Source organism: Lethenteron reissneri, chromosome 42, assembly GCF_015708825.2.
Source record: "Lethenteron reissneri isolate LAM-NWPU_2019-01 chromosome 42, ASM1570882v1, whole genome shotgun sequence".
In the NCBI taxonomy this organism is placed as follows: Eukaryota; Metazoa; Chordata; class Hyperoartia; order Petromyzontiformes; family Petromyzontidae; genus Lethenteron; species Lethenteron reissneri.
Window position 1 is genome coordinate 10,303,228 of NC_083820.1, and position 20,251 is coordinate 10,323,478.

Consider the following 20,251-nt stretch of genomic DNA (forward strand, 5'->3'; position numbering starts at 1 on the left):
ACCGCCACTACAGTCACTACAGTCACTGCAGCGACTGTCACCACAGCCACCATCACCACAATCACCATGACCACCGCCATTACATCCACAGCCACTTACAGCTACCTTCATCATCACAGCCACGACAATCACAATCACCACCTACACTACAACCACCGTCACCACCTCCACTACAACCGCCATCACCACAGCCACTGCTTACCGTTGGCGTCATCTGTGGGGTCGTCCTCTTGTTGAGGTCGCTGCCAATGCCGAATCTGACGTGTGAAGCTTGCTGGGTGGCAGGCCGATGGCTCGTTCTCTTGGGCGTGGGTTCTTCTTCTTTGGCTGACGCTCCAGTGGCTCCACCATGAGACTCGTTCCAACCGGCGACGCCTCTTGCACAAGCCCCCGTAACTTTTGTTCGCAGTCTAAACTTTTGAGTTCACACAAAATTATACGCAGTCCGTGCGAGACGTGTGATGATCCTGACAAGGTCTCACCCGCAATAATGTTTGGCTTAATTTAAAGCAGCGTCTTAATTTTATAATTATATCCCCGCAACGCAATACTTTAATTGAGGGCTCCATATCTTAGGAGGCGAGGAGTCCGAGTGCGCGTGTGTGTTCTTTTAATATCCTGTCGGCAAAATGAAATTGTTTCCACCGGCCCTCACTCGTATGCCCGGGCTTAAGAGCAACGCTTGCGCCCAAAGAACTTTACACCTCGCACAAACACGAATGTAATGCAAGTGTAAGCTTGCAACGAATCCACGTTGAGCCACTCTTCCAGTTTGATAAAAACACTCCCGACTCACCACCACAGATCGAATGTCATCTTGTCCAGTACAACCCAAGCAACGTTTCTCCCACCCACTCCGGCGAGGGGCTATAACCCAAAGCAGCCACGTCGCTTTCCCCTCCCGTATATATATGTGTTTTGGCAGCCGACTTGTAACCAACACGAGTTATATCGCGCGCATTCTTTTCGGCGTTACATCTTCCAGCGCGGAGAGATTACTCCGAGTTGTTATCGCGCAAACCCAGCGGCCCTTCTCATGCGGCGTCGTGTGCGATTGGCGTGGGCCCTGCGCTCAAGGAGGGGGCCTCTGTGACGTTTCCCTTCGGCGCCCGGGGCCCCTTCAGCCCCAACGGGGCCTGGTGCAGTTGCACCGCCTGTGCGCTCTCCGTCATCTCGACGCCACGCTGTGAAGTGGGAACTCGGTTTCTTTTTGAGTGGCGAGCGGCTCGAGCGAGGAGGTGGAGGGGGGGTGGGATGGGTGTTTGGTACAACGCAGCGTTCCGGCTAAAGTTGGTAGATGCTGCTCGATCAGGATCCCAGTGAGTGGCGAAAGATTCAAGATCATCACGTGGGACACCGTACGTGATGTATGTTGAACTGCTTTCGCACCGTACGTAGCCAACCGTGATGATCGGAGGTGCAAGGGGAAGGACAACTCACTCGTGACACGCACGCCGGAGGCATCGTGTTGACTGTGAAGAAGAGTGGGCGACGATGGTTTTTATTTATTTTATTTTGCCAGGTCAGGCCCACTGAGCTACAAGGCTCTTTTTTAGAAGCGACCTGGCCACAAATGATAGCCCAACGAAGTGGCTTATCACGATGTGGATTTTTTTTGTAGCAGCCCAAAAAAACTCTGAAAGATGATGGTTGGTGGACGATACCGGCGACAGAATGGCAGCCATGGTAGGACGTCCACAGTGGAGATGGAGCATCGAAATATCGGCTCGTGCACAGGAGCCAGATGGGTTGTTGCAACACGGCACGTGGAGGCCTTTACCTAGCAGTGGATAGATCATGACTAATGTTGATGACAACACAATGAATCGGGAGAGCATTTGGCGCTGAGAGAATTGTGAGAGAACACACAAAAACCCCACTGTGATATTTATATTACAGCAAAGTGCTCATAAACGCGGTAATTGTACACCTAATGGGAAAAGAGCAATTGGCCTCCAATGTATTTACATTTTGCGGTGGAAGATTAAACACACAGATACAAAAGCAGGTGAACCACAACTGGCAATCTTTCGATCTCATTATATTCGCGCAAGCGAATCAAGCGGCTCGTTCAGTTGAGAGGCACGGGCTTGGACACAAGTAGCCGGTGTCACGCCCGAGTTGGGTGGGAAAAAAATTAACCCGTTAAAACAAAGTTTTTCACTATAAATCCTTTATATGCGTGGCATCGGTTTTATTTTATTATTCATTTCTGTTTTTCTTGAGTAAGAGTTTCATTTTTATCACATTGGTATTTTAAATTAAAAATGAAAAAAAAATCCTAAAAAGTGGAAAATTTTGGGGAAAAATTTTCACGAAAATAAATTGTCACGCACAACGAGTCTGTGTGCAAAATGTCAGCTCGATTGGATCACGGGAAGTGGGTTAAAAAACGACCGAAAGATTTGCACGGTCGTAAGCACGCAAGCAAGCAAGCAAGTGAACTTAAAATAAAGGATTTAAAAACTAAACAAAACGAACGGCCGAGTTGTTGCGTGCCGAGGGCTTTCAGCGTCACCGCGACTTCTCGTCCGCAGCGGCAGAGAGAGTGGCCGCGTTAGGCAGCTTGGGACCCACGCGGAGCGCGAATCCATGGGCCACGCGAACTCCGCTCGTCCTCGCCGCTCAGCCATCGAACAAAGACGGCGGCCACCGCGTCGCGCGCTTTCGGATGCGCTTCCGCGGCGGTCTGGAACGCTCTTCCTTCCCGATATTAAGAAGCCACTGGAGCCGTGCACTTTTAAATGTAGATTGAAAATGGCACTTCGTTAGAACTGCGTTTTGTGTTTAGTTTGTTGTCCTTCTCCCGCCTCTCCAATTAGCACGGTTGGCTATGTACGGTGCGAAAGAAGTTCAACGTACATACATACGGCAGAAAGAAAAGGAACGCTCGCCAGGCAGTCGAGGCAACTGGGTATACCCACCTTAGGTAAAGGTGCAGCCCTGCTATGGCTTGCTCACGCCACAGCTGTCTGAAGGGTCTCTGGTACAGGGAGTTGTACAGATACCCACTACGGAGGGTATCTTTAGCCTACTTGTTCACACTATCCACAGCAAATGAAAAAAACACCATTGCGTATATTCTGCGAAAACGATTAAGAAATTATATCATAAAAAAAATCCCAATACATGTAAATGTAACGCTAATGTACCTTGCTAAATGTTTAATTCGTACTTAGCAAATAAAGATTCGAATGTAACATTCAATCTTGGCCCGCCGGGTTGTTCAGTGGCAGAGCGAGTGCCTCGCAGTCGGGCGGTTGCGAGTTCAGTCCCTGAAGGAGCTCCCCATGTTGCGCAGCAAAACGTCGGACAACGCGGCGGTGCCACCCGACGACACGTCGGGAGAGCCACAGTTGGAATCTGGTCCCCCATTTGGAACCCAATAGCGTGGCATCAAACACACACACACCACACAGGTGCCCATGCCTTCACAATAGCAGCACTAACTTTGTGCTCAGTGAACCAATTGCTGCTCACTAGGGCTGTATTCTGCTTCTCGTGCCAGGCCACAAGACCAGACGCCTGTTGCCAAAGTATATATATATTTTGTTGTTGCTTCATTTGCCAAGAACACTTTCCTACTGAAAAAAACTTCAATAAAAACAAAATGTTAACGTGTTAATTGGCCCTAAGCGGACTCCTCGCTGTTCATAGATCTTTTCATTTTTTTGCTGGGAGATCCGGAAAGCGTGATACGGTTGTTTAAAACCACCCCGAGGACCATTGTGTGTTGTGAGCAGCGTCAAAACCGCGAGCCAAAATCAAGCACCACTCTATCAAACGCACAGTATGAATTAAAGTTCACCAGCCGATCGCTACGTTGCATGCGGTGGGGGGGTAAAGTATGGGTGCTCCAAACTCCTTCCAAGACTTTTGGCCAGCGTGTAGCAGTTGGTCAAATTCCCCTCCAGAGGAGCTCTCCAGGGCTCTGTCTTAGTGGAGGCCAATCCAGAGTCACTGTTATATTTATCGTGGTGAGCATATATAAATATTTTAACTGAACTAAAACTAAAATATGTTTTTATTTTTCCAAGTAAGGCCCACTGAGGTATATAGCTCTTTTTCAGCAGCAACCTGCCCACAAATTATATCTCAACGAAGTGGCTTACCGCGTGGAAATGTAGCCAAATACTCTAAACACACGTTAATTCTAAATAGCTCAGCGCGCCTTACCTGGCAAAAATAAAAACTGTTTCGTTTTTTTGTTTCGACGACAGCCGGTCGCTGGCGTTGGCCGTTTGCGCTTTGTCTGTGCCCTGCTCCCCGCTGGAGTCGGGCCACGTGACCCTCCTCCTCCTCCTCTTCCCTCTAAACAAGGTCACGCCACAGAGCTGCCGTACACCCGTGCCACATCGTTCACCCGTGCCACATCGTTCACCCGTGCCACCGCCCTCTTTGCCCCGCAGCCACAGAGAGCAGCCACGGAGGGTCGACGGGCGGGGACGATGAGGAGCTGGAGGAGGACGAGGAAGAGGCGGAGGATGGGAAGAAGCCCCCGTTCCGAGATTGCGCCCACGCTCGTCAAGCCGGAGTCACCAAGAGCGGAGTCTACGCCGTGCGGGCGTTCAACTCGAGCCAGCCCGTCAAGGCATGGCCACACCCCCCACCCTCTTCGGATTGCCTAGCACGGAATGCTCCGTGTGTCCTTGGGGTGCAGAGTCAGGACAGAGACCTCGGCGCAGAGAGAAGACGTTCAGCGTGGAGATGAACAGAATCAGAATCTTATCTTCAATATTTTCATAGCCTTTTAAAACCGAGGCGCTTTACAAGGGTTATGAGTGGTACAATGAGGGTAGCTAAAGGTGATACGGTGAATAGGGAGGGGGTATGGGGAGGGAGGCTTAGTGGGTACGGGAATTATGGTGGGTACCAGGGATGGAGGTAAGGATGGGCCAGGGAGAAGAAGAGGTGGAGGTCTTGACGGAGTAGCGGAAACTCGACAGGGAGGGTGCTCGCTGCTTAATGTGGAGGGGAGGAGAAATCCGAAGAGCTATTAAGCTTTTTTTAACAGATGCCCAGTACAACGCTGCAACATTGCCCGGAGGGCGGAGGATACAATTCAGTTCATAAAAATGAAATGTTGCAGTCTGTTTTGTTATTTTAATATGATTTGTGTATAGCTGTGGAGCAGTGGCGCGGTGGTTAGTGCGCGAGGCTAAGAACCCCACGACTCGAGATTGATTACCGGGTAAAATTGGCGACCTTTAATCTGAACTGGTCCTGGGCCTCCCACCCCACCTCTTTCTTCACCAGCGTGGTGAAGTATGGTCAAACAACCCCCGCGACCGATACGGTGGGGCGAGGCCTTCATCCAATTTCTATATATATCCACAAGTGACATTTTTCTCAAAGACAGAATATCGTCATATATGCCAAACCCAGGTGGCAGGATTGTTGCCCCAGTGATGAACCATTTTGGCCGAGATAGTCGCTGCTTCGGGTAATAACTTACGACGCGCAGCTCAGCGGGCCTCCATCGCTTCTCCCGATGCCAAGCTGCTCGCGATACTCGGTCACATTAAGTTGGCTCCGCAGAAGGAAAACTAAATTAGAGTTGACAAGGGTGGAGATGGCAGAGATGACCGATTTGAGCAAACGTTGTTTGTCTTGGAGTGACTTCGGGCGCGGATCCAGGCGTATGGAGAAACCGGCCGAAGCTGATTAGAGTGTCCACTGTGATCGCCTCGCGTGGCCCATCGCAGCTGCAGCGGCGGCGGCGGCGGCAGTGATGGCATTGAAAAGAGGCCTCCCATTGGCAGAGGGGGCGGTCGAAACGCGCGCGGGTGTCTGTCGGTTTCTTGCACCGAGCCGCGGAGATCTCCTGCTCCAGCGAGCAACGGCGCAGTAGCCTCGCCTCTTGTTCGCAGCCCTGAGCCACCGTTGGAAGTTCCACTCTCCTATCGGGATGACGAGCCTACGCCTCGCACAGCCAACCGGTTACTTGCACGCAGAGCGGTACCTATTTTATCACCGCAGGAAGGATGATGGGCTGAGTGAGAACCCCCGCCCCCAACACACCCGCCCCAAAGCAGCATTTGAACTCGCATCCTTCCAACTGAGAGCCGATGGCTCTGCCGCTGAGCCAACTGGCGTTGCCGTGAGCTCGCAATTGTACAGAACTTGTACAGGTCATATCATCTCCTCGCTAGGATGCCCCGAGTAGTTAAGTCTTTGGCATAATCATTCAATTCTTAGAAAGCTAACAATGCTAACGGACCAGGTGGCTCATTATTAATACGATTTTTTCTCCGTTCAATTCTCAAAAGCACAAATCAAGTTTCCCCCGATGGGGAATCAGGATCGAGGAATGTTTTTAACGTTTTGCAAAATCACAGAACCCACATTTTTTTTTTATCCAAACCAGCCCCTTACGCTTACAGACCAATGCACACCAGCGATAATTAATACAAACACGCGCAAATGAATGTGCCTCCCAGGCCCCCAGACTCGGCGTCAGCCACGGGCGAATCTACAGCAACATTGACCGTGCGGTGTTATTACTATTACTATCAGAAATAAGCTGTACACAGCTAAATTAAATTACGTTGTATAAATACGCTTAAAAATAAAAATTCAATTAATCATCGTTTTGGCACACGCGTGTGCGCTGTAAATAAATACGCGGCGCGTACACACACACACGCACGCACACACACGCGCACACACGCACACACACACACACGCACACACGCACGCACACACGCACACGCTCACACACACGCATACAGAGACGCACACACACACACGCACATGCGCGCGTCTAAATGCGCGCAAATGAGCTAATAAAAGTTAGGCTATATATTCACGCTATCTTAAAAACACATATATAAATATATACGTAAACGCCGAGTAAACAAATTATTCTCGAATGAAAAAAAACACCGTTGTAATAAAACACATCTGTCCCAAGCATGGAAACGATCCATGGACAGTAGGCACGTGTGTTGAACTTCTTTCGCACCGTACATAGCTAACCGTGCTAATCGGCAAGCAGGCAGGCGAGCCGACATGCAGTCTATTAATAGCCAAGCAACTGAGCACACACTCAGGCTGGCACAAGACGGCATCGCCACACGTGAGCAGAGGTAGTTCTATTCACAACCAGAACGAACATCATTGCGGCTCGGAGCCTATCCGCAAATATGAAGAAGACATCACACAGCTACGATACTCGACGACTTCTCGGCTACTCCTGACGCGGTTATCTGCTGGCTTGACCACCTGGACGTGAAATTGTGGTTGCTGCTCTGCATCCACATCAGCCGTGCGAAAGACAAAACACATTCCTGCGGAGGGAGCTGGTAGGAACACGTTGGGTTGCTCGGTCAATGGCCAGCGTCAGCGGCGGCGTGGTGTATTCCACAAATATGGCCGACTGTGAGAGCGGGCACAAGCCGGCGTGAGTAGGTTAAACGTTGAGTTTTATAAGGGCACCACGGGGTGACCAGCCCCTCCCCACCCAGCCCCTCCCCTCCCATCCCCCAGCCCCTCCCCTCCCTCTCCACCCAGCCTCTACCCACCCTCCCCTCCCCACCCAGCCCCACCCTCCCCACCCAGCCCCTCCCCACCCTCCCCTCCCCACCCAGCCCCACCCTCCCCACCCAGCCCCTCCCCACCCAGCCCCACCTTACCCAGCCCCACCCTCCCCACCCAGCCCCTCCCCACCCTCCTCTCCCCACCCAGCCCCTCCCTGCACGACGGACGGACACAATAATCCCCTGTGGGCTGGTGTAACCAGGAGGTTCCTACCAGTATAAGTGCCTATCTTGTGTCTCCCCAAGGTTGACCCAGCCTCAAATGTGTACCCGATGCAGTTTTGTGAATGTTGATGCTGGGGGGACCGAGGTTGCTGGGTGTGGTGCTCGCAACACCACCCTCTAATGCCGCACTGATGTTTGCTCGCTTTACCCCGTGGCCCCGACAGTCGAATTACTACACAAACCCTCTCTTTGTCTTGACGTGTGAAGAGCGTGGCTCTGATCACACTGCGCCTCGTGTGTTGTCTTCTTTAACAGGTGCTCAACACAGCACTTGCCGCATCAATCTGTATGACTATGTAGGGGATCGTTGTATGCATGTGACTGTACTGGTGTAACTGGAGTTGGCCAAACATCCCAATGTAGGATAACAGAGCTTGGGCAATTATTGGCCCCGGTTCTGGCTGTCTCCCCACTTCCCCGTGGTATCCCACGCATCTCAATACATCTCTCTCCCTCCCTACCAGTGAACGAGTACACTGTGCGTGCAACGAATTATCAGCTGCGGCAATTGTAAATTGGTTGCATCCGTTGCTCAGGTGTGGTGCGACATGGAGACGAACGGGGGCGGCTGGACCGTGATCCAGCGGCGGGACGACGGCGGCCTGGATTTCCACCGCACCTGGGCGGAGTACAAGCTGGTGAGAGCGCGCCGGCCGCCAGGGAGATGAACACACCGAGCGTGCACGCACCCCACGCACCGCGCACACCGCACTAACCGCGCGCACCGCACGCACCGCACCGCACGCACCGCACGCACCACGTGCAAGCCGTAAGTCAACGGCTCCGCGACGCGTTACGCTAACCGGACCGCGCGGGTCATTCGCCACGGTGGTCGCCGTTTCGCTCCACTCGTATGCACGCACCATGCGTTGACCTTCTCTCGCGCCGCACGTAGCCAGCCGTGGCAATCGGAGATGCGGGGGCTTTATTTTTTTTCACAGAACGGAATTTCAATTGTGGAGGGTCCCCGCTACATTGGGTTTAGATTTTATGATGTTTTCAGCCGATATATGGAGGGTTCACACACGTGTCAGAAAACCGGAGCGACCGGGAGTAAACCCACACGCGTGAGGTGGGGGGGGGACAACACTCTAACCCCATACAGATGCAAACAGATGGCGATTAGCCCACTTGCTGTACTGGCTTCTGGCGAGCCAGGGTTACTGCTCCTCCTCGACGCTCACGGGAAGAAGGGGAGTTTCACAACATTTGTGCGGCGATCCACCAAACCTCGCCGCTGCTTGCACGGCGCCTGATTACAGACAGCGGCCACGTGCAGCAGCGTAGCCACCAGCGCCCTGGCTAATTGTGGCAGTAGACTTGGCCTCATTCCAGACGAAGGTCCCAACACGTGTCTGCGCGACGTCGAGGCCGAGTGGCGCGCAGCGCAAGGCCGAAAGGACCGTGCCGGCGCAGATGGAGCACGGCCACGCACAAAAACCTGCGGAGCTTAATTTGTCACTTTGATATTTCTCGGGTGCCTGGTAGACTGGAGGAGGTGGTTCCCGACTCGTAGCTAGAGCCATAACGAAGAGGTATGATGGATGCGGCATGCCGGGTGCGCGAATATTTTTTGCAAGTCACCGATCCAGAAAGGCCTGGCTGAAATGAGCCGTGCGTATTGGAGAATATTGTACGCACGGACACCAAACGAAACTACTATAAACTCAACTAAACCATTTTTATTTTACCAGGTAAAGCCCACTGAATTGTATAGCTCTTTTGCAGAAGCGACGTGGCCATAAATGATAGTTCAACAAAGTGGCTCATTACGTGGAAATGCATAGCAGCCAAATACTCTAAACACGCGTTGATAAATGTGGAAGGGAAAACCGGAGGACCCGGAGAAAAATCCACGCGACCACGGGGAGAGAGACACGCAAACTTCAAATATACAGCAGGCGTCAGGGTCGAGATCGAACCCATGCCCTCCTTGCATACCAGGCGAGAGAGTTAACAACTCGCCATAGTGACACAATTATTTCGACGTGCGGCACGTGGGCTCTTGCGAGCGTGGGCATCGATGATGTGAGCACACGTGCCCTTCTCTCTTGAGCTTCCCCTTACTGGATTCTCGGTGTAATTTTCGTGCTGAGAGGGCAACTGGGCATGAAGAAATTACCATTGGAAATTTATCCAGAATTTTCGTCGTCAAATAATTTGTTAATAATAATAAAAAAAAGTGTCAGTTTTGTTGCCAGGTAAAAGGTAAAAAAACCAATTATCATATATTGCTAATAACAAAGGAGGTTCCAATGGTGAAATAATTTGTTGGCCGTCACTCAGCCATGATTCTTAAACCCACCCGGCTATCGTTGCGTAGAAGGTCGGAGGAATGGCGTGAAGGGTTGGTGACCAAAAGGGCAAGAATAACAATGGAGCGGCAAGCCAAGGAATGGAACGCGTCGAAGAGTGTGTTCACCGGGGACTGTGGAACGATGAAATACATTCGCATGATGTGAATGTGCTAGGTGGATTAATGCATTGGATTGTTAAGAGACGGAGGCGGCTTGGGGAGGCTTTAATCTAGCAGTGGATTGATCATGGCTGTCGCTGATGATATCATGGAATGTTTTCATACATCTGACAAAAATATGATTAAACACATCCGTAAAAAAAAACGCCAGGGTAAAAAAAAACCGTCGCCACATTCATAACGCCCGAAATTACATAAAATAATGAAACTCCAGGGGGTGAGATAATTTTTTTTTTAAATAGCGCTGTATGAGCCAATACTCATTTCCTTTTCGAGGACGCTTACAATCACTCAGCTCAGTGCGCTTGCAGCAACACCGTTCACCTGCGCACACGCACTGACGCTCGCCGTTAAATAATTACGCGTACCTGGTACTTTGCCTAAATATAATTGACTATGTCACGCTCAAACCCCCGAGCTCTCGAGGCGCGAGTATTGACGTTCCACGGACAGCCAAGCACGGAGAATTAAACGTAGAGTTCTCTAAATCGAGAAAACACGCCCCTTCCGCTGTGAGCTTCAAACGATAATAAGAGGTTTTTTTTGGCAAGGCTTTGTCATCGTCAATTCCCCCTCGGCTCTTAGAAGCGATGCCACGAGTCAGCCCGAATTAGTTAGACGCACGCGGCGCGGCGTTGAACAATTCCTTTCGAACGCGTTGCATTGGGCACGGCGTGGGTGGTGCTGCTCGAGTCGTCGTGCCTCGCTTGGCGGCTTGAGTCCCCTTCACCGATTGCGCACTCTCCGCCTGTCATGCTCTCGTCTCCGTCTTCTCTTACCCTGTCCTGGCTTAGGTCACAGCTACGCAACTAGATCCTTTGTTTTTGTTTGTGTTGCCAATTATTGCTGCTGCTGCTGCGTTGGCAGTGGTGCACAAATAACAACAACAACAAACTCAACACGTTCGTCAACAACACAATCTATCATAAATATGTTGTATACGTTTTTGTGTTTTCTTTTTCAGGCAGTGTTATTAACAAATGTGTTGAGTTAAAACAATAATAATAATAATAATATTCGTATACCACTCATCTGTGGGCGGCTGGGTGGTGCAGTGGTAACGCTTGTGACCCCACAGCAAGAAACGTCTGGGTTCGATTCCGAACTCGGGTGCATTTTTCCGTGCGGAGTGTGTATGTTGTGCCCCTGCTCTGTCACACACACACCGTGTTACTGGTGAATGCGTGAAGTTTTTTTCTTTGCCACGATTATTTAGTGTAACTCTGGTGTTGGCAGCATGGATCTGGTTATCGCATGCCCCGCACTGTCATCGTAAACCGACAGCTTCTGCCCGCACAAAAAGATCCCCCGTATAGCCTTAACAGAATGTTGGGGCAAGTGTTGTTAGCGAGCACCTATGAACGCCGGCATGGCACAAGAGGGGGTGGGTGGCCAGCACCACGCCACGTGGTGAAGTTTACACACCGCACCAAGTAAACATCCAAGGCTGAGTCCACCTAGGGGAGGCCCAGGACCGGTTCAGATAATATAATCGTCGCTGGTGTTGGCCGTGAGTGGGGAAAATCGAACCCGGGTCGCCGGGTTCGTAGCTGTTGCACCACATGCCCTCTCACTCGACCTAACAGACGGTTATGCAGCCAAATCTTGCATAATGTTGAGAAGAGGTTGGGGAGGAGGGTGGTTTGGGTTGAAGTTTTATTGAACAAAGCTGCCAAAACATTTTCACAACTGGATCTCTTTAGCATTTACACAAAAATCGAAGTTCCATCAAGTTGTTTCACGTGGCTGCGATAGAACAGGTGACAAAAATTATTTCAAAGGAAACGTAAACACGTGAGTGCGATTGACTGGCTAAGTGGGGACGGCAACCAGGTGCCCTTGGCTTTCGCTGAGAGCATTTGGAAAATGCCATCAAGATTTGTGGGCCGGTTATAATGTTTATAAAAGCTCCTCAAAGCGCTCAGTTAAAATGTGGTGGGTCCGATGATCAGCCTGCGTGCGCGTGTACATGTGTGTATGTATGTGCACTCATGGGCGCGAATGTGTTTTGTGGGGAGCGGTGACGCAGTGGTTAGCGCACTGGCGATGAGAATCCGGCGAAGTGAGTTTGTTTCCCCACCACGGCTAACATCAGTGGCAATTACCTGAACAGGTCCTGGGCCTCTCCTAGGTGGTCTGCGCATTACATGAATACCTGGTGTGGTAATGTACGCATCGGCACTGGGGAGACAAAGGCTGCAGGGCAGTGGAGCTGGCAACACAGTGTCGTCAAATCGGCGCTCGCTAACGGCACTCGCCCCGACAGCCTGTTAAGATATTCTTAGTTCTTTCGGTAAAGTCACGTAGAAGGGAAATAATAAAATAGTTATATTTTTTATTATTATTTCCCTTCCAAGTGACTTTACCGCAAGAACCAAGAATATGAATCCCTGCAGTCACGAAAGCTTTAAATCGAAAAGCCTGTTAACAGTCTACACGAGGTGGTGGGGGGAGGGTGGGTGGACGACCTTCGCCCCTTTATCCGTGCGTGTTGCAACGTGCGCGTGCCCCGCAGGGGTTCGGCGAGCCGGCGGGAGAGCACTGGCTGGGGAACGAGCACGTGCACCAGCTGAGCAGCCAGCAGGCGCACGTGCTGCGCGTGGAGCTGGGCGACTGGGAGGGCCACCGCGCCTTCTCCCTCTACGAGCGCTTCTCCGTCGCCTCCGAGAAGCAGCACTACCGGTGGGGGGGGGGGGGGCACCGTCACCGCCACCGCCACCGCTGAGAACCCCAAAAAATACGACGTCGTGGGCAGGGCTGGGGACTAGGCAGCTCGCGGGGTTAGAGGTGGCCCCAGGGATTCGTTGCATTTACGCCCCATGGGAGATATGTATATACAAAGATCCCCCGTATAGCCTCAACAGACTGTAGGGGCAAGTGCTGTTAGCGAGCACCTATGAAGGCCGGAACGGTACACGAGGGGGTGGGTGGCCAGCACCACGCCCGACCGCCTTTGTCTCCCCAGTGGCGATGTTTACACACCACACCAAGTACTCATTTCAGGCTGAGTCGACGTAGGGGAGGCCCAGGACCGGTTCAGATAATCGTCACTGGTGTTGGCCGTGAGCGGGAATCGAACCCGGGTCGCTAGGTTCATAGTGCAGCGCGCTAACCGCTACACTACCGCAGGGCTGGGGATTCGGCAGCTCACGGGGTTAGAGGTGGCCCTAGGGAATCGTTGCATTTATGCCCCATGGGAGATATGTATATACAAAGATCCCCCGAAGTCAACATCGTTGATGCTCATCTTGATCAATTCAAGGAGAACATGAGAGCGTACTCGGAGGAGCAAGGCGAGCGCTTCCACCAGGATATATTGGACTTTGAATGCCGCTACCAAGGACAGTATGACAAGAACATGATGGGACACTACATTTGGTGGCTGATTCGTGAAAGTGATTTATAGCATAATCGTAAATCTCGAAAAACTACTCACTTCTAAATCTTTTGTAGTAATTTTTTATATTACTTTAGTATAAATACATGTTAATTTTGATTCATGTTATTTTTTTCTGACTTTATGTGAACGAAAATACACAAATTCGCCCGTTTTCTATTGAAAATAGGTACATTTTATCACTGTCCGGGTCAAAAGCAAAGTTTGTGGGGAACAATTGCCATTTTCTATACTTTTTATGCATAAGCAATTACGAAAAAACACTCAGGAACAGAAATTGTGTTCCACAGTGTAATCCCCGCCATGACCTGGAAGAGAGCCTTCGTCTAGCGGTGGAGTGACAAATGGGACATGCAGAAAGTGGCAGCACAAAACCAGCATTTGTCTTAACACAGAGGGAGCCCAGTGCCAATCGACTGCGATCAGCACAGTTGGCTACGTACGGTGCGAAAGATGTTCAGCATAGTACATCAAAGTTCAAAGTTCATTTATTAGGTATATCCCTGTGAGCCATTCGTCTCTTGAATCGGGTGCAACCGCAACAAACAAAAAAACATGAACAAGATAACATCTTAAAGTGACTATGTGCATACTTAGAGTGTAACGAGTAGTACAGGCTTGCAATGAGTTTGCTAAATTGCAGACCCTTAATATTCGCGGTTATACGTTCCTGGAGAACTTCGTGAACATTAAATCCGCAAAAAAATAGGGTTATGGAGGGGCATAAACATGTATTAGATTTAAATATAAACACATCATCTGTCCGTATATACTAATGCCTACATATATATTGTACAGCATCGTTGTGTTATTTAAGTCACCTTTAACAATAATGAATAGAAACATATAAATGAATATTATACGGTACCTAATTTCAAAATATTGTAAAGGAAAGAACTAGCGATGCAAACGGTGCAGCAAACAAAGACAAAGTGAGCAGGAGAGCAACTTTTTCGCTCTCTCCATCCGCACGTACGTTGAACTTCTTTCGCACCGTACGTAGCCAACCGTGGTCATCTGAGCCGCGGGGGAAGGACAACAAAGTGACGCAAAAAATAATTTGTGAAGAAAATCTTCCATGCCTCGCGATTTCTTGTTGGGAAGTGGCAACTCTAAATTTTTCGATTTTAAGTTTTCGTGACTGCAGGGATTCATCTTCTTGGTTCTTTCGGCAAAGTCACGTAGAAGGGAAATAATAAAATAATAAAAATAAAACATAAAATACAATTCTCACGACGTTTCGGCCACAACGCAAGCAGCCGTCCTCAGGTGAAGAACAGGGCTGTCGGAAAGACAGCGTCCGAATGAACACCACCAAGCTTGGCAGCGTATATGTAAGCTGGGTTAGAGGAGGAGAGCGCCTTGACAAAGGAATTTACATATCAACAGAGGAATTTAGCATATTTATTGCAAATGCAGATATGGGATTAGTCACTACTTGTGGAATGTGTAGGTGGGGGGGGTCTCAAAGTCATATTATGCTCGTGTATTATGTAGGATTAGCAGTAATAAAGGGAGGGAAATTTTAATAGTAAGGAGCTGCAGCACCCAAACCACCACGTAAAAAACTAAAATATAAACTGCATCAATATCATAAGTAAAACCGCAATTGGAGAAGCCCCGCGAATATTAAGGGTTTGTTGTCCTGAAAGTTGGCTGTGCACGTTCGAACTTTGTCCTGTCTAACTGGGCGGAAACTCATGGGACCAGAGCAGCCGCATTTGCAGAAAGTAACCGGGTCACTCAAAATTAACAAAAGCAAAACAAACAAAATAAGTCCAGCGGTGAAGTAAGCAGACATCGTACCAAAAAAAAAAATACCACAACCCCATTCGCTTGAGGAATTCCAAATAGTGCACAAGCATAAATCAATGCAAAATCAAAGTAAAGTATTAAATTCCCCGCAGCGCAAATCGGCCCAGGCAGATTACCTCCAGATTGTATGTGGCACGCATTACAAAACTAAGTCACAGAAACGCGAACATTAAACAGATATAGGGTGACCACAGTACTGTACTAATATGTGAGCAAACAAGAATATATATCTCCTTAACAGTGCTGTCGAGACAAGTGCTGTTACCGAGTAGCACCTATGAAGGCCGGCATTGCACAAGAGGAGATGTGTGACCAGTACCATGCCTAGCTGCCTTTGTGGCGATGTTTACATACCGCACAAGCTACTCATTTGAGGCTGAGTCGACCTCGTTCAGATAATTGTCACTGGTGTTGGTCGTGAGCGGGAATCCAACTCGGGTCGCCGGGTTCATAGCGCAGTGCGCTAACCGCGACGCTACCGCTCCCCACACTCACTTTCACACACACAATGTGCACACACGCAGACGAGACTGACTCATTACATCTCGCAGATAATCACTTCGCTGAGCAAAATATTTCCGTGGTTCAGTTTGCAACTGTGAGTTCGCGTTTTAAGTCAATACACAAAATTAATGGAAGCTGGTTCGTAAGTGTGGGTGTTCGTAAGTAGCGGTGTTCGTAAAGTGCGGGTGTTCATAAGTGGAGGTATTCTTAAGTGGGGGAATTCGTAACTGCGGGCGTTCATAAGTGCGAGAGTTCGTAAGTGCGGGTGTTCGTAAGTGGGGGTGTTCGTAAGTGCGGGTGTTCGTAAGTGCGGGTGTTCATAAGTAGGGTTATTCGTAACTGCGGGCGTTCGCAAGTGCGGGTGTTCCTAAGTCGAGAACCGCCTGTATAAATCTCACATACACGTGCACGCGTGCGCATCGTAGGCTGTTGCTGAAGGGCTTTGGTGGCACAGCCGGACGCTTCAGCAGTCTGAGCCAGAGTGGCGTCAGCTTCAGCACCAAGGATGCCGACAACGACAACTGCGGCTGCCGCTGCTCACAGATGGCGACCGGAGGTGAGAAGAGGAGCCACTCTCCCCCAGCAAACGTCGGGCCAACGTTGGCCCTTGACGTTCCGCAGTTTGCCGGGCTGTTGTGATTCACGTGTGGGTCTGGGCTGTCCGTTTGTCAAAGTCATCGATCAACTCACTCAATTATACGACGATGGTTGCTGCGCTGGTGTAACTGTTTCACGCGTGGCACTTGGAACCCAGAGGTTGCCGCTTTGCAGGGTTCTTAAACCCTCCTCCCGCGTCTGTCGACCCAGCTGCGTATCAATGTGTGCACCAAGTTGGTTGACCGAAAGGCCGCGCGTGGTGGGGTAAAGTGTGGGTACTTCGACCTCTTCCATGATGCCTTCCCGTCTTTAACTGCATTGCCCTCTCTAGAGGGGCTCTAGAGCTCCCTCTGGTGGAGTTACTTCCGCCGGAAGTGGGGCATTAACAAGCAATTGCAGGGGCTGCTCCTTTACCTTTATCCATCGAATTAAAGTGAAAATAGTTGGGGGGGTGGGGCGTGGGGAGGAGAAAGAAAACCCGTCTCTCCCTCTGTATTTACTGGACTACCCATCGCAGCTCTCCATTCACGCGCCGGCTAAACGCTGCGATTGGATTCGCGTGCTCCGCTCGATTCCGGAGTGCGGGCACAGAGCCCCCCTTTGTCTACGGCTGGCCAGGTTATTCACGCGCCGCCGCAGCTGAGCACGACTAAGTCGACGTAACCCTCCCTGGCTTTTCTCCCCAGCATGCTTGCCACAACAATCCCCCGAAGCACAACAAACCGCACGCTGTGCTGGCACACAACGCAATGCCACATGAGCTTAACAGAGAGAGAGAGAGTTGTTTCTGTGTTCTTTCCCCACCTCTTCTCTTGTTTTCTGTCCTGGCACACAATTGGAGAGCGGTCGCACGCCCGCCCTCGGCTGGGTTTTGAAGCCGCGGAAACTCGCACGCGTGAAACATTTAACCCAAAAAAATAAGAATAATCGTTCCGTCTGTAAAATTGCTTTCAGGCTGGTGGTTCGACGCGTGTGGGGCGTCCAATCTCAACGGCCGCCACTACTCGGGGGGGCAGCACACGGGCAAATTCAACGGCGTCAAGTGGCACTACTGGAAGGGCTCCAGCTACTCCCTGCGCACCACCACCATGAAGATCCGTCCCGCCGACTTCGACTCCTGACGCGACAAACGTCGAATTGTCGCGCGTCTCGCGACTCGCTGCAGCTACCGCTGCTGGTTAACGGTGGCGACGCTTGCTCTGGTGGTAGACGTATGGTTAGAGAGAATAGGGTCAGATGATTTAAGTTATCTTCATGAGCGGGGCATAGGAACAGAAATTAACCGCTGCTCCTCAAACCCCCCGTGCTCACGCCCCCTCCCACGCACCCCATCTCTTACACTCAAGATGCTAAGGTTGCCACCTGTCCTGGTCTTTTTCCCAGGATCGTCCTCTGTTTGAGTGAGATTGCGGTCCTGGGGCATCTGTAAGTCAGCTGTGCAACTATGCCCTACGCTTAACACGGTGCATTACAATGTAGTTTTGCCCCCGCTTCCAGTGCTGTGAAAGACATTCTTAATCCCATGACATGTCCTGGTTTTTTTGTGGTTCAGAGATGGCAACCCTGATATTGACACAAACACACAATGCCCAAGCGTCACCGCACTCCAGTAAAAGTATAACTGCATTGTTTATAGTATTAATATTAGAGCTATGATATTAATGAACAGTCCAACTTTTCTTCAAATATATATATTTTTTATCATGGATACCCCTGGAGTCTTGGGGCCAGAGACAAATATCCCCGTTTGTTACCTCCCCTCGAATCTGCCCCCGGTAAGATGGCTTAATCATCCAAATAACCGCTCAGTTATTGATGGCGTACGGCCGCGGTGACTGATCACAAGCAGCTTGTACGGGGTTGGCAGGGCGGCGGGGGGGTGGGTGAGGGTTTGGACGACTGCAACTTGTGACGATCACCGTTTTGTTTTTGCAACAATTATTTAGCGTACGACAAACACCCCCCCACCCCCCCTGCTCCGTCTTTACATCCGCCCGCCACCGAGACTTCCTGCGTTTATTAAAAGCTGCAGATGTTCAGATGCTGGGTTTTTATTGCGCACACGAGCTTGGCAGTAAAACCTGCTCTGGGGTTGTGTGTGTTTTTTTTGTGTTTTCCCGCCGTGGTTACGTGCACGCGGTAAGAGCGCCTTAAACGCGTGCGCCTGGGCCACATGGCACGATATTCGATCTGGCGGTAGTATTTAAAATGGACTCAAAGCGGTTGTACGGCCACTTCCATCCGATTTATTTTCGCGTTGTTTCATCGACGCATTTCTTTTTTTTTTATGCTGACGATCCACGTGCGTTTCCACAGCTACGCATCCAATTCGTTGTCATGAAAATACCAGGGCAATAATATTAACAACAATAATTAGAAGTTCAACGTACAAACAAACGAGTTATTCATTAACACATCAATACATGCACGTTATTTGTTAACATTTATCAATGCAACTTTGTTTCAGTCACGTGACATTCTTGACAGTTTTCTGAAAGGCAAGCGATTTTTAACTGACAGATAAATTATTTAGCGAGTTACTTGGTGATGCTGCTGCTGCATAGGCAGTTATACACAAGCACAAATAACAAAAAATCACTCAACACATTCGTAAATAACACTGTAGCCTTAAAAGAATAAAAACGTATACGAGGCGACGTTTTGGGCAATGGACCTTCTCTTAATAATACATATTTTTATTTTAAAGGCAGTGTTATATTGCCGAATGTGTTGAGTTTTTTTAATTTATATAAATGATTAATGTTTGATCACAGATATTAGGGGTGTAACGATGCATCCGTTTATCAATTGACAATTCCCACGATGCACCCATCGATGGTTTTAACGAATTTAAGCACATGTAGGTGAAATGCTAAAGGTGCCGATAGGGCTAATGGCACGGGCACAAATGTCAACATAAGGTGGAAAACATAAATGTCTCGTAGAAATAAGATGGTGAAAACGGCGACACGGAAGAAACAATTCTTGAATGGGATCAGAACCCCTAATGGTGATAATTCATTACATTTCACAGGGGATGTGAGTTTTCTTCTCCAAACAAATTTCAGCCCAGATGCTTCATTATGACAATGCCTGCTTTTATTTCTGGACGGCTGATTTTCTAAAGCCGCTCTCACTACAAGTGCAGAAGCACTTTGTTTTTTTAAGTAAGTCTCGAAAAGATTACAGACGTTATATATATATATGTGCGTAATACAGTTATATTGCTATCATGTAAAAACACTTCTCAGCGTGTGGTGACTACATTTTAACATCATCTTGACATATATATGAGCCCTTTGTATATAATAGTTATATATTAACATTTTCTTTTATACCGTTTTATATTTTAAAGGAAGAATGTGCGTATTCTGATACACAATAAATATGAACTGGAAAACACGTTGTGTTCTACAAAGTGCCCAGTGACTGTTATACTTAAAAAACAACAACAACCGCCATTCGCCACTAAGTGGCGGTGACGTCACCACGACGCTTGTGCCAGGCCATGTGCACCTTGAGGCCACGTGAAGTGTCGAACACCCGCTGGCAGGAGGTCACGGGGCAGACCCAGGTGCCACGGGTCGACTGACTGAGATGACACACACACACACAAAAGAACCAAGAAGATCAAACACTACCATTCACACCGTCGCCTTGTCGGAGACACACGCCGAGGATGTGTGTCAAGGAGCACAA

General features: G+C 49.6%; 1 protein-coding gene across 1 annotated transcript in view; it reads left to right on the forward strand.

The window, feature by feature from the left end:
- The window catches only part of LOC133352937 (angiopoietin-2-like), a 45,844-nt gene extending 25,890 nt beyond the window's left edge, over positions 1-19,954 (forward strand). Inside the window, exons 5-9 of the mRNA XM_061568943.1 lie at positions 4,410-4,591; positions 8,300-8,401; positions 12,755-12,921; positions 16,381-16,511; positions 17,507-19,954. Of these exons, the coding sequence (XP_061424927.1) occupies positions 4,410-4,591; positions 8,300-8,401; positions 12,755-12,921; positions 16,381-16,511; positions 17,507-17,673 (749 nt within the window). The 3' untranslated portion in view covers positions 17,674-19,954. The remainder of the gene's footprint in view (positions 1-4,409; positions 4,592-8,299; positions 8,402-12,754; positions 12,922-16,380; positions 16,512-17,506) is intronic.
- The last annotated feature ends 297 nt before the right edge of the window (positions 19,955-20,251 follow it).